Source organism: Prionailurus viverrinus, chromosome B2 (assembly GCF_022837055.1).
Source record: "Prionailurus viverrinus isolate Anna chromosome B2, UM_Priviv_1.0, whole genome shotgun sequence".
Classification (NCBI taxonomy): Eukaryota; Metazoa; Chordata; class Mammalia; order Carnivora; family Felidae; genus Prionailurus; species Prionailurus viverrinus.
In genome coordinates this window covers 32,173,410-32,186,361 of record NC_062565.1, presented here as the reverse complement: position 1 = coordinate 32,186,361, position 12,952 = coordinate 32,173,410, and the positions used below count along the sequence as shown (strand labels likewise).

General features: G+C 53.9%; 3 protein-coding genes across 4 annotated transcripts; 1 reads left to right on the top strand and 2 right to left on the bottom strand.

Moving 5' to 3' along the window:
• Positions 1–614: 614 nt before the first annotated feature.
• PFDN6 (prefoldin subunit 6) lies at positions 615–2,454 on the bottom strand. 2 transcript variants are annotated; one of them, XM_047859363.1, is made up of 5 exons: positions 2,303–2,454; positions 1,784–1,932; positions 1,467–1,537; positions 1,248–1,372; positions 615–1,012 (listed from the first exon to the last, which is right to left on the bottom strand). In XM_047859363.1, exons 2-5 carry the CDS (start codon positions 1,845–1,847, stop codon positions 883–885), a joined length of 390 nt encoding a protein of 129 aa, XP_047715319.1. In that variant the 5' UTR covers positions 1,848–1,932; positions 2,303–2,454; the 3' UTR covers positions 615–882. The 2 variants fall into 2 exon arrangements, with proteins under 2 accessions (XP_047715319.1, XP_047715318.1); XM_047859362.1 differs by lacking the exon at positions 2,303–2,454 and adding an exon at positions 2,081–2,129.
• Positions 2,455–2,600: 146 nt separating this feature from the next.
• Positions 2,601–10,611, top strand: WDR46 (WD repeat domain 46). Its single transcript, XM_047859710.1, has 15 exons — positions 2,601–2,854; positions 2,960–3,172; positions 3,282–3,362; positions 3,503–3,615; positions 3,730–3,817; positions 3,988–4,049; positions 4,319–4,423; positions 4,512–4,662; positions 4,785–4,920; positions 5,114–5,213; positions 9,156–9,469; positions 9,618–9,712; positions 9,887–9,982; positions 10,131–10,244; positions 10,339–10,611. The coding sequence occupies exons 1-15, from the start codon at positions 2,786–2,788 to the stop codon at positions 10,438–10,440; spliced, it is 1,839 nt and encodes a 612-aa protein (XP_047715666.1). The 5' UTR covers positions 2,601–2,785; the 3' UTR covers positions 10,441–10,611.
• A 268-nt stretch (positions 10,612–10,879) lies between these two features.
• B3GALT4 (beta-1,3-galactosyltransferase 4) lies at positions 10,880–12,794 on the bottom strand. The gene is made up of 2 exons (XM_047859711.1): positions 12,520–12,794; positions 10,880–12,326 (listed from the first exon to the last, which is right to left on the bottom strand). Exon 2 carries the CDS (start codon positions 12,301–12,303, stop codon positions 11,152–11,154), a length of 1,152 nt encoding a protein of 383 aa, XP_047715667.1. The 5' UTR covers positions 12,304–12,326; positions 12,520–12,794; the 3' UTR covers positions 10,880–11,151.
• Positions 12,795–12,952: the final 158 nt, after the last annotated feature.

Below are 12,952 nucleotides of genomic sequence, written 5' to 3'. Positions count from 1 at the left end.
TGGGGGTAGAGAGTTGGCTGAAGGTAGACGCCAAGTAACAAGAAGGAGGCCAGTGTTTTCTCCCCATTTCTATCCCATTGCTGAAAGTGAGGTGTTGGTGAAAACGGTTTCCTCACAAGTTTTTGTGAGGAAATTGCTCCCCAGCAACCCCTCCACCCCAGTCCTTTTATTTGCTTTTAAGTTTTTCTCTGCAGTTGTCACAGACCCATGTCAAGTACCACCCACCCAATTAAAGTGATCCATATGAAGGACAACCCCCGGTTGAAAATTTGTAAGAAACAATTTTAGGACAAAGAAAAAGAAGAACAACTCTGTGGATACTGTCTAAACTTGGAGCATTCCATGTTGGGATTTCAAATCCGTCTAAGCTACATTCAAACACATTCCAGAAAGAGACTGATGAGAGATGCCAGGGCTATTTGGAAGATGGCAAGAAATCATAGCAAGGAGGGTCACCACATTTCACCCTGCGGTCTGTTTAGATTACTGTGAGTCCGGCAATTGAACTGACATTCCCAACAACTGTTGTCATGCAAATGCCCTTCCCGTGTTTCTTAAAGGGGTTTGCCACCCAAGATAAGGGAGAATTCAGCGTTGCACATACAGGCAAGAAGTAGGTTTGAGACATTTCAGATTTTACTCTCAAGAAAGAAGAAAGGATTACTCTGCCACAGAGAGATTCCAGTTACAAGAATTTGGGACCTGAGGGAGTAATATAGGTGGTGTATATATAAAGTGAAAGGGGCCCGGGGGACGGATGGGAGACAATTATGACAGAAGTGGCTGGTCAGAAAACAGCCAGGTGTTTTCACATTTTATTAGCTACAGTATAGACCCTAGAGCTGCCTCATTCCCTCCCCTCCCCCTCCCCCCACCACGGGGTCAGGCCTTCCCAGAAGCGCCTGCCTTGGCTGCCTGGGCCCGCTGGAACTCCTGCTGCAGCTGAGCCAGGGTCTCCCTCTGTTGCTCTGACTGCCTTTCGAGGTCGCGGAGCTGTGATTCATATCGCTTACTGAAGAGAGGCAAGAGAGACAAGCAAATAAGGAGAAATTAATGGGACTTACTAAGGAAGGTGATGAAAGCAAGGAAGAGATTGATGGGGAGGAACTTTGAGATCTGGGGGAGGGTTTGGAGGAACTGGACAACCGGGGGGAGAGGGGTACTCTGGAGCTACACTATAATGGTTTTGGAACACCTCTCCCCCAGCCCTGTCGGGTGCATTGCAGGCTGGTGGAAGAAAGACTCACATTTCAGCTGTGATATAGTCCAGTCTCTTCCCCACTGTGGCGCGAGCCTCTCCCAGCTCCTGTTTGACCAGCACAGGACCCAGAAGTTTAAAGACCACGTTGGACCCATCTAGCAGGGCCAGTTCCTGGTGGAGGGATGGGACATAAATGATCAATCACTGCCAGTATAGGTCCTTCCTCGCCCCCCCCCCCCCCCCGCCCCGCAAATCCCTCTCTCACCTCCTTCACAATATTATTTTCTGTTAGTTGCGCCTCAAGCTTCTGCCGCCCTGACATGGATTTACTCAAGTCTGGGGGTTGGGGGGGAAAGGTTTGATTAGCAACATCAAATGTGCCGCCTGACCCCAATGCTGGAGAGAACAAAATGGAGCTGAGGAAGTAGGCAAGGACGGGGCGGCTGGTCAGTGGGTGGGGAAGAGCATTGAGATGGGGGAAGGAGCTGCCCGCAGGGACTCGGGCAGAAACATTATCTTGGTTTGGCTCTGGACTGTGAGTGAAGGGACTGGGCCGAGGCCACACCGACCCTGCTCCCTTACCCTTCTGAAGCTGCTGATATTTCTCCACTTCTCCCTGTAGCTTCTTCTGGATTAGCTCAGCCATGGCGGGGACGAAGGCCTGCGGGGAGCGGGAGAGGGGCGCAGGGTCTCACTCTGGGAGGTACTCAAGCTCCCCTTTCTGGCCTGGCCTGCGGAAATGACAGCACTGTTGAGAGACACCCTCCTGGGGCACCGCAGCCTCTCCCCGTCCCGCAGAGCCACTCTATCCCGGTCCCAGGGGGAGGCGGCTGGGGCCAAGACCCCCAAACCCCTCAACCGTAACCCAGCCCTACTCACGTTCTCCCTTCACTATTACTAAACCTGGAAGTAAACAAAGGATGCTGGGAAAAGAGGGTGCCGGAAGTTGTCCTCCTACGCATGTCGGGAACTGTAGTTTGGGCAGGTTTAATGAATGGTATTCCGCAAAAAAAGACTGGACTCGGGAAGGTTTAGGCAAGATGGGGAAACGAAGCCGGAAAGAGAAACTGTATTGTTTCTTGGGCCCCAGCCTCAGACTACCTTTCATTCATTACTCGGGCATAAGCTGCTGCTCCAGATGGCGGGGCCAACGCCAGCCCCGCCCCTCAAGAGAGAGAGAGAGAGAGAGAGAGAGAGAGAGAGAGAGAGACAGAGAGAGAGAGACAGAGAGAGAGAGAGAGAGCGCGCGCGCGCGCGCGCGAGAGAGACAGAGAGAGAGAGAGCGCGCGCGCGCGAGAGAGAGACAGAGAGACAGAGAGAGAGAGAGAGACAGAGAGAGAGAGAGAGAGAGAGCGCGCGCGCGCGCGCGCGCGCGAGAGAGAGAGAGAGAGAGACAGAGAGAGAGAGAGAGAGCGCGCGCGAGAGTGCGCGCGCAAGAGCCCTCATTTAAGATGGCGCTTAGAAGGCTTCAGATCTGGTACGGCGCTGATTGGATGAGGGCCGGCCGACTTCCGGGAGTTTCCAAGCCGACTGTGGGACAGCTGAGAGGAGTTTTGCACGTGGATCGTCGTTCGGGTGGGCTAGATGGAGACAGTCCCCAAACCGAGCAGAGATGTCCCGCCCAAGAAGAACAGACTTCAGGCCAAGAAGAAGGTAGAGACCTCCCTGGGGTGGAAGAGAAGGTTTTAGCTGTGGGGTCGCGGGGGGCGGGACGCGGCGCGGGCTGCGGAGTGTTAAGAGTTCCTGCTCTGCCCGTAGAAACCCCGGAGGTACTGGGAGGAAGAAACCACTCTGACCGCTGCCGGAGCTTCTCCGGGGCCCCCTGGTAACAAGAAAAGGAATCGTGAGCTCCGCCACCAGAGGCCAAAGAACACTAACATCCCAAAAAAGTCTCGGTTCTCCAGAAAGCTTCAGCTTCCGAAGAAACCCCGAGAGCGGAGGAATCCGGAGCCTCAGCGGAGTTTGTCCGGGGTGAGCCTGGGACCTGATAAGGTGGTGGGGCAAGTCGCCTTGTACTTTACGCTTGCGAGGGTTGAGGGTCAGCCGTAGCCTGTTTTCTAATTATTACCTCCTTCCCCAGGCCCAGGATCCATTTCCAGGCCCTGCCCCCGTCCCTGTGGAGGTGGCTCAGAAGTTCTGTCGCATTGACAAATCCAAAAAGGTGAGGACCAGCCAGAGAGTGGGGAAGGGTTGCAGCCCGAGAGTATATGAGTGGGGATGGAGGGGGGCTGTGTGGCTCTCGCGGAATCCTACATAATGTCTAGTTCTTCTCTCACCTCTCCACCACCAACGATATTATAGCTGCCGCATTCGAAATCCAAAACCCGAAGCCGACTTGAAGTGGCTGAAGCTGAGGAACAGGAAATAAGCATTAAAGCTGCTCGCTCTGAGCTGCTTCTGGCTGAGGAACCCGGGTAAGTGGACTCTCGTGTGGGCCTCCCCAGGCCCTGCTTTATGGTCCCTTATCATTTTCACGCTGGTACACCCACTTCATATTAGGAAGTTTTACTGCTAATACTCACTCCTAGGTTTCTGGAAGGGGAGGATGGGGAGGACACGGCAAAGATACGCCAGGTGGACATTGTGGAGGCTGTGGATATTGCAAGTGCAGCCAAGGTGAGTCTGAGATTGGAAAAGGGGCTACTGGCTACATTGGTGGTGCAGAGCAAGACGGAAGTGGGGACTACAAGAGGGAATTATTGAAAGGAGCCAGTTATTTCTTGACTTTCTCTCTCTCTCTCTCTCTCTTTTCCCCCCCCTTTTTTTAATGATATTCCCTTTCCTAGCACTTTGATTTGAACTTGCGGCAGTTTGGACCCTACAGACTGAATTACTCCCGAACTGGAAGGTAAGGCTGGATGTCCGTGACTCTTGAACTAGGATATGGTTGCATCTCCTTAAACACTTCAGCCATGTTCACCTCAGCCAGGCCAGTGTATGTTTAGGCCGATGATGTGGGAGGCGGGGGGGGGGGGGGGTCCTGTGATTTGCTTGCATGTGAGGTTGAGCATGTAAAATGTCTCATTGGAGAGGAGGGGCTGGTGTGGGGCATACCTCAGATGGTCTGAGTCACGGTGCTTCCCTGGACTGACACTGCCTGTTCCCCACCTCTAACAGACACCTGGCTTTTGGAGGGCGCCGGGGTCATGTGGCCACCCTTGACTGGGTAACAAAGAGGCTCATGTGCGAGATCAACGTCATGGAGGCAGTGCGGGACATCCGGTCAGTGGGGGGGGCGAGGCATCCCATTCTCGATTGAATGACAGTCCCTTGACCCCATCCCACTGAACCACTCTTGCCTTCCTCCCAGGTTTCTGCATTCAGAGGCACTATTTGCCGTCGCTCAGAATCGTTGGCTTCACATCTATGACAACCAGGGCATCGAGCTCCACTGTATCCGCCGCTGTGACCGTGTCACGCGGCTTGAGTTCCTGCCTTTTCACTTCCTTCTGGCCACGGCCGTGAGTGGCAACGGAACACGGGGACTGGGCGGCAGCCCTTGAGAAGACTGCTTCTTCTCTGGGATCCCACTAGAAGGACAGAGGGCAATCAGGACTCATTCTGATCTCTCTCTTTCTCTCAGTCAGAGACAGGGTTTCTGACCTACCTGGATGTGTCAGTGGGAAAGATCGTGGCAGCTCTGAATGCTCGGGCTGGACGGCTGGATGTCATGACTAAGAACCCTTACAATGCCGTTATCCATCTCGGACACAGCAACGGTTGGTCTCTAGCTGAGCTTTGACTCTTTGATCATCCTGACCTGCTTTGCTTCTATATTTGCACTTTGCACATCCCTTTAGATAGCTCCTATTCCTCTCTCTTGATACCTGTTGGCCTTGAGACCCCATCTTTCCCAGGTATAATCCCCTTAGCGCCTGTTGATAACTTCAGCTCCTCTTCTCTCACATCCAGGGACTGTGTCCTTATGGAGTCCAGCCATGAAGGAGCCACTGGCAAAGATTCTCTGTCATCGTGGAGGGGTCCGGGCTGTGGCAGTAGATTCTACAGGCACGTAAGTCACTTGTTTGGTCATGAGGTGCTGGGGAGGTCGCCGCTGGGTAGAAGAGTATAGAAAGCAGTATGCCTTTAGGAGCATAGACTTGCAGTCAAGCTGCCCAGATTTAAATCCTAGCCACTGACGGGCCACGTAAGCATGGGCACACTCCATAACCTCTGTGTGCCACACACTCTTTCATCACCCCAAGAGTGGGGATGAGTATCTAGCTCAAGCGGCAGGAAGCTTTTTCTGTAAAGAGCCAAATAGAAAGACTTTAGGTTTTGCTAGCCGAGAGGGAAATTCGAGCATGTTATGTAGGTACTTAAGAGAAAACAAAGCGTCACAAATTTTTAGGCAATAAAACTTAGAATATAATAATTGAATATAGCATTTTTGTAATACAGGTCTGATGGGAAGAACTGGATTCCTCTTTTTGAGGATAACATTTTGCTCAGTTAAGGTTAAAAGTTACAGTATTCTAAATCATCAAACTCATTTGCAAATGCTTGTTAGCATTGATCTGGGAAGAGATTTTACCTATTTGTCTTTGAAAACCTCTTTCACACAGATCGTGAGATAGGTGGCGCTTGAAAAGTCCAGTTATAATGGTGTCCTTGTGAGTTGTGGTGTGCCCACAGTGGTGCAGAGATGAGATGCCATATGTGGTGTTGGTGTTGACCTCTCTCCTGTGCTCTTGTGGTGCAGAAGCAGCCCCAGAAGAAGCCAATGAAAGCATGTGGTTGTGCTCCAGTAAAACTTACTTTGCAGACACTGAAATTTGAATCTCCTGTAACTTTCACCTGTTTCAAAAGATTTTTTATTTTTTCCTACTACTTAAAAACGTAAAAACCATTTGGAGCTCCAGGGCTGTACAGAAGCAGGTGGTGGGCTGGATTTGTTTGGTGCATGGGCTGTAGTTTGCCAAGCCCTGGGCTTAGTTCATAGGCTGTCACGGGCGGCCCGTGTCAACACGAGTTAAAGCCTGTAGGGTTTAGCGTGGTGCCCAGGGAGTACGGAGCACTGGCTTTCACCACTGGCATCCTTGAAGATGATCGTTCTCTTGAGTTCTGGCTGGTGATGTGAGGGGTAGGAGTAGGGGGCCTGCTTCGAATTGCTGCCTCTCCTGAGAGTTTGCAGCTGCCCAGCTGTGCTGTCTGATGCGTACATATGTGCGGACCTGGTGTACTGTTTTCCGCATGAGTTCCCTCTAATGGGATCAGTGGATGTTCCTCTTAATTCCTTTCATTGTCAGGCACTCACTGGGCACCTGCTGCGGACTAGGCTCTGTGCTGAGGTTCTGGGGGTACAAGGGTGAATGGGCTGTTGAGCCTGTCATGGGGCAGTATTCTACTTTATGTTCAGAAACGGGACTGTGGTTGACGGAAACGATTAGCCAGGAGACACACTTAGTTCCTACTAAGTTGTCTTCTGTTGCCCCAGATTTAATGTGTCCATCGCGGGATAGGTCACCCCACTCCCCAGAGTTCCTCCAGGCTTGCTCCTTTTCTGCCACACTTTCCAGTCACCCAGAATTTGACTGGACACCTCCAGCTAGCTCCATTGCCCTGTAATCTTCAGCCATCAGTAAGGGCAGGAACCAAATTGCTGTTGATTGGGTGCTTTCTGGGTGCCCAGGCTCTACTGCTTGTTTTGGTGGCATCCTTTCATTACTGCCCATGCTCCCCTTTGAGGTCCTGGCTGCTTTCCCCTCAAGGGCCTCTCTGAGGTCCATTTCTGTCCATTCTTGCTGCCTCCTATTGAACACATGTGATATTCACAGACACTTCCCAGCCTCTGATTGTTCCTCCTGCTGGCAAGTCCCGGGTGCTGCTGGCAGACTAATCTGCTTTCCTTCTTTTACACTGCTGCTCAGGAATCTTGTACATGAAATGTGAACTCCATCACTTTATTTTCAAATGGTTTCAAAGAAAGTCTGTAAAAAAAAAAAGGGGGGGGGGTGCCGCCTAGGTGGTTCAGTCACTAAGCGTCTGACCCTAGCTCAGGTCATGATCTCACAATTTGCAAGTTCGAGCCCCGCATCAGGGTCTGTGCTGACAGCTCAGACCCTGGAGCCTGCTTTGGATTCTGTGTCTCTGTCTCTCTCTGCCCCTCCAGTTGCATGCTTGCATGCTCTCTCAAAAATAAACGTTAAAAAAAAATTTTTTTTTTTTTTTAAAGTCTGGAAAAGGAATAGCCCAGTAGTCCCCAACTTATAAAAACTTTCCAGATGCTCAGACCCCCTTGCCCTCCCGTAGTTGTACCTTAGGGGCCGAGAGATATGCTTCAAACCATTTTTACTCTGTATTTGTGCCAGTTTGGCTTTAGGAGAATGCTTTCTGTGGGCCATTGAACCTATGTTGTCGTTTGCCTTCCCTAGACTGCTTTGGTCAGCTGCTGCTGTGCCCGAGGCCTAATCATGTAGTTTCCTGAGATTTGGTCAACACCTTGAGTACAGCTCTGGTCCTTGATCTTGGCCCAACTCTGCTTATCTCTGGTCCTTCTCAAGAGCACCTCAGATAAGCCACAGGGGCTCAAGATGAGGCTTACTGGCTTCCTCGAGGCATTCTGGAAGCTGGCATTAGGACTGGATGGGATTCTTAGAACTAGACTGTTTTCTGCAGGGTTAGTAGCATGGTAGTATAGCCTGGATGCCCTCTGGTCAGTGGGCTGGTATTTGTGCAGGGGATCCCAAAGGCAGGTATGTGTGGGGAGAGAAGCCAGTATGTTCCCTTGAATTGTGGGTTGACTGAAGGGTGTGACCTGTGTCCCAGGAGCCCTCCGTAATTCCTGGTTTGCATTGATGGTCTTTCCATCTGATGCAGCTGGGGCCCTGATTGTCTTGTGAGGAGAAGTGTCCAGCTGGGCCTCTATTCAGCCCCATCACTAGGCTAGTCCCTTTCATAGGAGTCCTTTGGTACCCTCTTCTTTGGCTCACAGCCAAGGCTAAAAAGAGAGTCTGTGGCCCCTTAGCAAACTTACATACCCTGGCCTGGCTGGTCGCCCTTTAGCCTCCCTCTCTGAGGAACATCTGAGGAACATGGAAACTCCAACCTTGGAAAACAAACTATAGTGCACGATTCCTTGAGAGGATTGCCCTCCCTTTTTCCAGGGAAAGGGGGGGGGTGGGGCAGGGCCTCCTAGCTTATTACTTCATTACTTCCTAAGGTTTCCTCAGGTCCTCACAATCTTCCAGTTGTGGTCTGTCATTGCTGGAGAGCAGTGCTGGGGACTCTGGGTCCTCAGTCTGAGTTTAAAGAGCCCCTGCTGTTTGTCCCCTTGTGATCCTCCTGACATTTCCCACTGATCCCAAAAACAGACCTCTGCTTCCATTTCACCATCTCCACACTCTGATATTAATTCATTTGTACTTGCTATGTTTCTTGAGAATGACCTAGAACAGCTCCTAGAGGTCCTCCCTGATCACTGCTGTTGATCCTTCTCTTTGCTGAGCCACTGTACTCCTTGTGGGTACAGTGGAACATCTCATTTAGGTACAGATGGGTGTGTGCACTGTCCCTTTGATTAAGACAGCAGACACTAATGGGGCGCTTGGGTGGCCCAGTTAAGTGTCTGACTTTAACTCAGGTCATGATGGTCTGTGAGGTTGAGCCCCGCATTGGGCTCTGTGCTGACAGCTCAGAACTTGGAGCCTGCTTAGGATTCTGTCTCCCTCTCTCTGCCCCTCCCCCCTCACATTCTGTCTCTCAAAAATGAATAAACGTTAAAATATTAAAAGAAAAAAAGAGGGAGAAGAGACACTAAAGAGACAGGCTGGACTTGAATTCTAGCTCTACCATTCACTCTTACTTGATTATCTTCCTCTGAGCTTCAGTTTCCTCATCTGTAAAAGGGAAATAAAAATTGTTTCTCCCCACCGAGACTTTATGCTTGCACTTGGCTATAGACCTGCATAGTAAGCCCACACTGCAGATTAATTGACCTCCCCGTCTCTACCAGGTACATGGCCACCTCTGGCCTGGACCACCAGCTGAAGATCTTTGATTTACGAGGGACGTTCCAGCCTCTGAGTGCTCGGACCCTGCCCCAGGGAGCAGGGCACCTGGTCTTTTCCCAGCGGGGACTGCTGGCTGCAGGCATGGGTGACGTGGTCAACATATGGGCGGGGCAGGGCAAGGCCAGCCTGCCCTCCCTGGAGCAGCCTTACCTCACCCACCGGCTCTCAGGCCACGTGCATGGCCTTCACTTCTGCCCCTTTGAAGATGTGCTGGGGGTGGGGCACACTGGGGGCATCACCAGCATGCTGGTACCTGGTGAGTGGACCAGAGGATGGGGTCCAGTGAATGAACTCTGGATGGAAGTGTGGGTTGGCTTGTGATAGCCAGGAGCAAAAGGGCTTGGTTGGGCTGGAGCGGCTGGACTTGGTTCTGTTTATAGCTCCATGCTTCTCCCTCTTTCTAGGGGCTGCTGAGCCCAACTTTGACGGCCTGGAGAGTAATCCTTACAGGAGCCAAAAGCAGCGCCAGGAGTGGGAGGTGAAGGCCCTGCTGGAGAAGGTGAGCACGTACCTGCATGTGGTTTGGGCTGGGGGTAGGAAAAGCTCCCCATGGCCCCAGGGGTCTTGGGAAGAGTGGGATTCAGCAGCTCCCTGGCTTCTGTCCCTCTTTGGATCATCCTCCTGTGGCTCCTATGGTTCCTTACCCATTCCTGTCCCTCCGTGACACCTCCAGGTACCTGCAGAGCTCATTTGTCTGGACCCACGAGCCCTGGCAGAGGTTGATGTCATCTCTTTGGAGCAAGAAAAGAAGGAGCGGATAGAGAGGCTGGTATGAATCAGGCCCAAGTGCCCAGGCCCTTCCCCCCTTCACAGCCTCCCCCGTGCCATGTCCCCAGAAGTACGGCACAGCACATGGTACTGCCACGGTTCCTGGTCTCTGAGGCTCTTATGGATTTTACCCTTGTCTCCTCTCTTAGGGCTACGACCCCGAGGCCAAGGCTCCTTTCCAGCCAAAGCCAAAGCAGAAGGGCCGCAGTTCTACAGCAAGTCTGGTGAAGAGGAAGAGGAAGGTCATGGATGAGGAGCACCGGGTAAATGATCACTGGGGGGGTGGACCAGGCATCCCGTGGGCCTCTGCCCTTGCCAGCCTGCCACTTCTCACCTTGCCGCCCTCTCACCACCCAGGATAAAGTCCGACAGAGCCTTGAGCAGCAGCCGCAGAAGCAAGAGAAGAAGGCCAAGCCCACGAGGGCCCGACCATCTGCCCTGGACAGATTTCTGCGCTGAGCCGTGCCCAAGGATGGCCTGAGAGCAACACTTTCCCCCACGACTGCCCGTGGGGAAATGACCCTATTCCTTAGAATAAGGAGGGGGCAGTATGCCCCTTCCCCAGCTGGGTAGGGACAGCTGGCTCCTGGGCTGGGTTGGGATTAAAGAAGAAAGTGGGGTTTTTTTGGATAATGTGTCTAGATCATTCTCAGGACCTGTTCCCTTCCCTGTGCCCAGCATGGGACTACTCTAGGATCTGAGGGGTCACGGTGTCCTGCTTCTACCCCCACCTCATATCTCATCACTATAGCCTTAGCCTTGTTCTTTAGGGCCCTTCCTCCTCTGTTTCCCATGTCCCTGGAGAGGTCCTTCCCATCCAGCATGGTCTGGCAGCCTCCAGGCTCCCCGGGTATATGTTCTTGGACTCCTGGTGACGACCACGCTGTACTCGAAGAGGTAGAGAGACAAGTTTATTGAGGAGCTTGTGCCCCTCTCCTGTGGCTGGAGAGAACAACCCCAGCATTGTTTTGCTCTTCCTGGTGACATCTTTGGGGCTGGCAGGCCAGGCCCCTCGATTTCTCTATCTTCAGTGATAGACTGAGCATCTGATAGCGGAAAGTGGCCATCTGTAGCCAGCTAGGGCCCCTGCCGTGGGCCTGAGCGAGAGACGGCTGTGAGGGGTGCTGGCTAGACCCTGAGCTCCTCACTCTGCTGTGGCCCCAGACACTGTCAGCTGTGAAGCCAGGCTATTACCCGACACCGCAGGATGCCCAAGACTCCCTGGAGCCAGGAGCAGAAGGGTGCAGTCTTTTCTCCCTCAGAGCCTCCCACTAGCTTCCAGGCCTCCTGCATCTTCCAGGGGTCCAACCTGTGGGATGTCAGCAGGAATTTCCCATAGCAGCACCGGTCCAGGGGGTAGTGGGTGGCCCCAGCCAGCTTGACACAATGGGTTGGGGTGAGGCCTCCTCGTCGGGCACTTACCCCCACAAAGACATCTTCCAGTGGTAGAGGGGGTGCCCGGCTGGCCACTTTCAGGATGAGCTGCACGGCAGAAGCTGACAGCACATACCCTGTGCCAGAGGCATAGGGTGGAAAGGGGCCCCAGGTGGGAGGCCACTGCTCCTCTGATACCTGGTGTTTGCTCCCTGGTGTCCGAGAGGGGTGCACCCGCCAGTGCACACGGCCCAGGTACAAAAGAGGCATTGGCTGGCCCCTGAAGATGGACCTTTCTTCCCACTCTTCATCTTCAAACTTATTCTCTCTTGGAGGCTCCATGCTTTTCTCCCATTGTTCCCAACGGCCCCCTCGCCGAACCAGCTCCGATACCAGTTCAGGGACGTTGACAAACACGTCATCATCCGTCTTGAGGATGTAGCGGGCCATGGAGCAATGTTTGTATGCCCAACTCAGCCCGATGAGAGTCTTGAGAGTAAGGTTCCGGTAAGAGTCCCGGAAAGCCGCCTGCAAGATGTCTCCCCGAGTCGCTGCCTCTCGTGCCAGGTCGATCTCGTGGGATTCCCTGGTGGGATGTCGCAAACTTGGCTCTCCCAGCAGAAAGAGTGTCTGCACCCTGAGCCCTCGGGCTTCGCGCAGCCCGCCCCACGAAGCCCGAATGGCGTCTCTTTGGTTCAAGTTCTCTGGGGCTGTGCACACCAGTATGAGCAGGAAGGGTGGGGCGCCGGGACCCCCACATGCCTCCTCATTGGGGATCAGGAGGCGGGGCAGGGCCAGGGGCGGCCCTGGGGACGCCGGCGCCGGGAGCAGGGAGGCCAGTGAGAGGCTCAGCAGCTCCTCCCCGATGCCTGAGGGCCCGAAAAGGGTCCAAATAATCACCAGCATCAGGGCAGCAAGGAGAAGGCGCCGGAAGAGGCTGAGGGGCATGGTGTGGCGTAATCAGAAGGGACCTAGAGGGAAAGATGGGGGCGGTTAGAGTGCGGAAGCCCCAGATCTCCGTGATCTGGGTCCGTAACCGGCCACGCCTGGGATGGAGCGCGCGGCCAGTACCGGCGCCGGGAGCGGAGTGGGGCGCCTAAGCCCAGGAGGCGGCGCGGCCGCGGGGGTTGTGGGGTAGCACAGCCGGAGCTGCGGGGAGGTTACCTTGTCGTCGGGGCCCCGCCGTCCCAAAGCTCGGCTCCATGGCGGGGTTTCGCCACAGCGCCAGTCGCCCCTCCTCCACCCGCGGTGGCGGCTGGGTCCCGCCCTCCTCCCTCGGAGAGTGTAGTGGCGCGTGCACACCGCCTTCCCGGAAGCGTAGAGGCAAGCGAAATACCGGTGGCGGGGCTTCTGTGCGACCGCGAATGGGATTCGGATCAGTGTGCCTCGTACGCAGAGGCGGGCGCGGGGCAGCCTACCAGCCGCGGCCTCCCTCCCCAAGTACGCAAGCGCCCCCTCGCTCTGCTGCGGAGCCCAGCTCTTCCGGGTCAGCGATTTATAGGGTTGCCTCGGTAGGGGAAGCTCACAACTCTCCGGGTCTCCGCGGGCCACTTCTTTTTTTCCTTAAGAAACCTAGGTTTGGTCAAGACCTATGGTA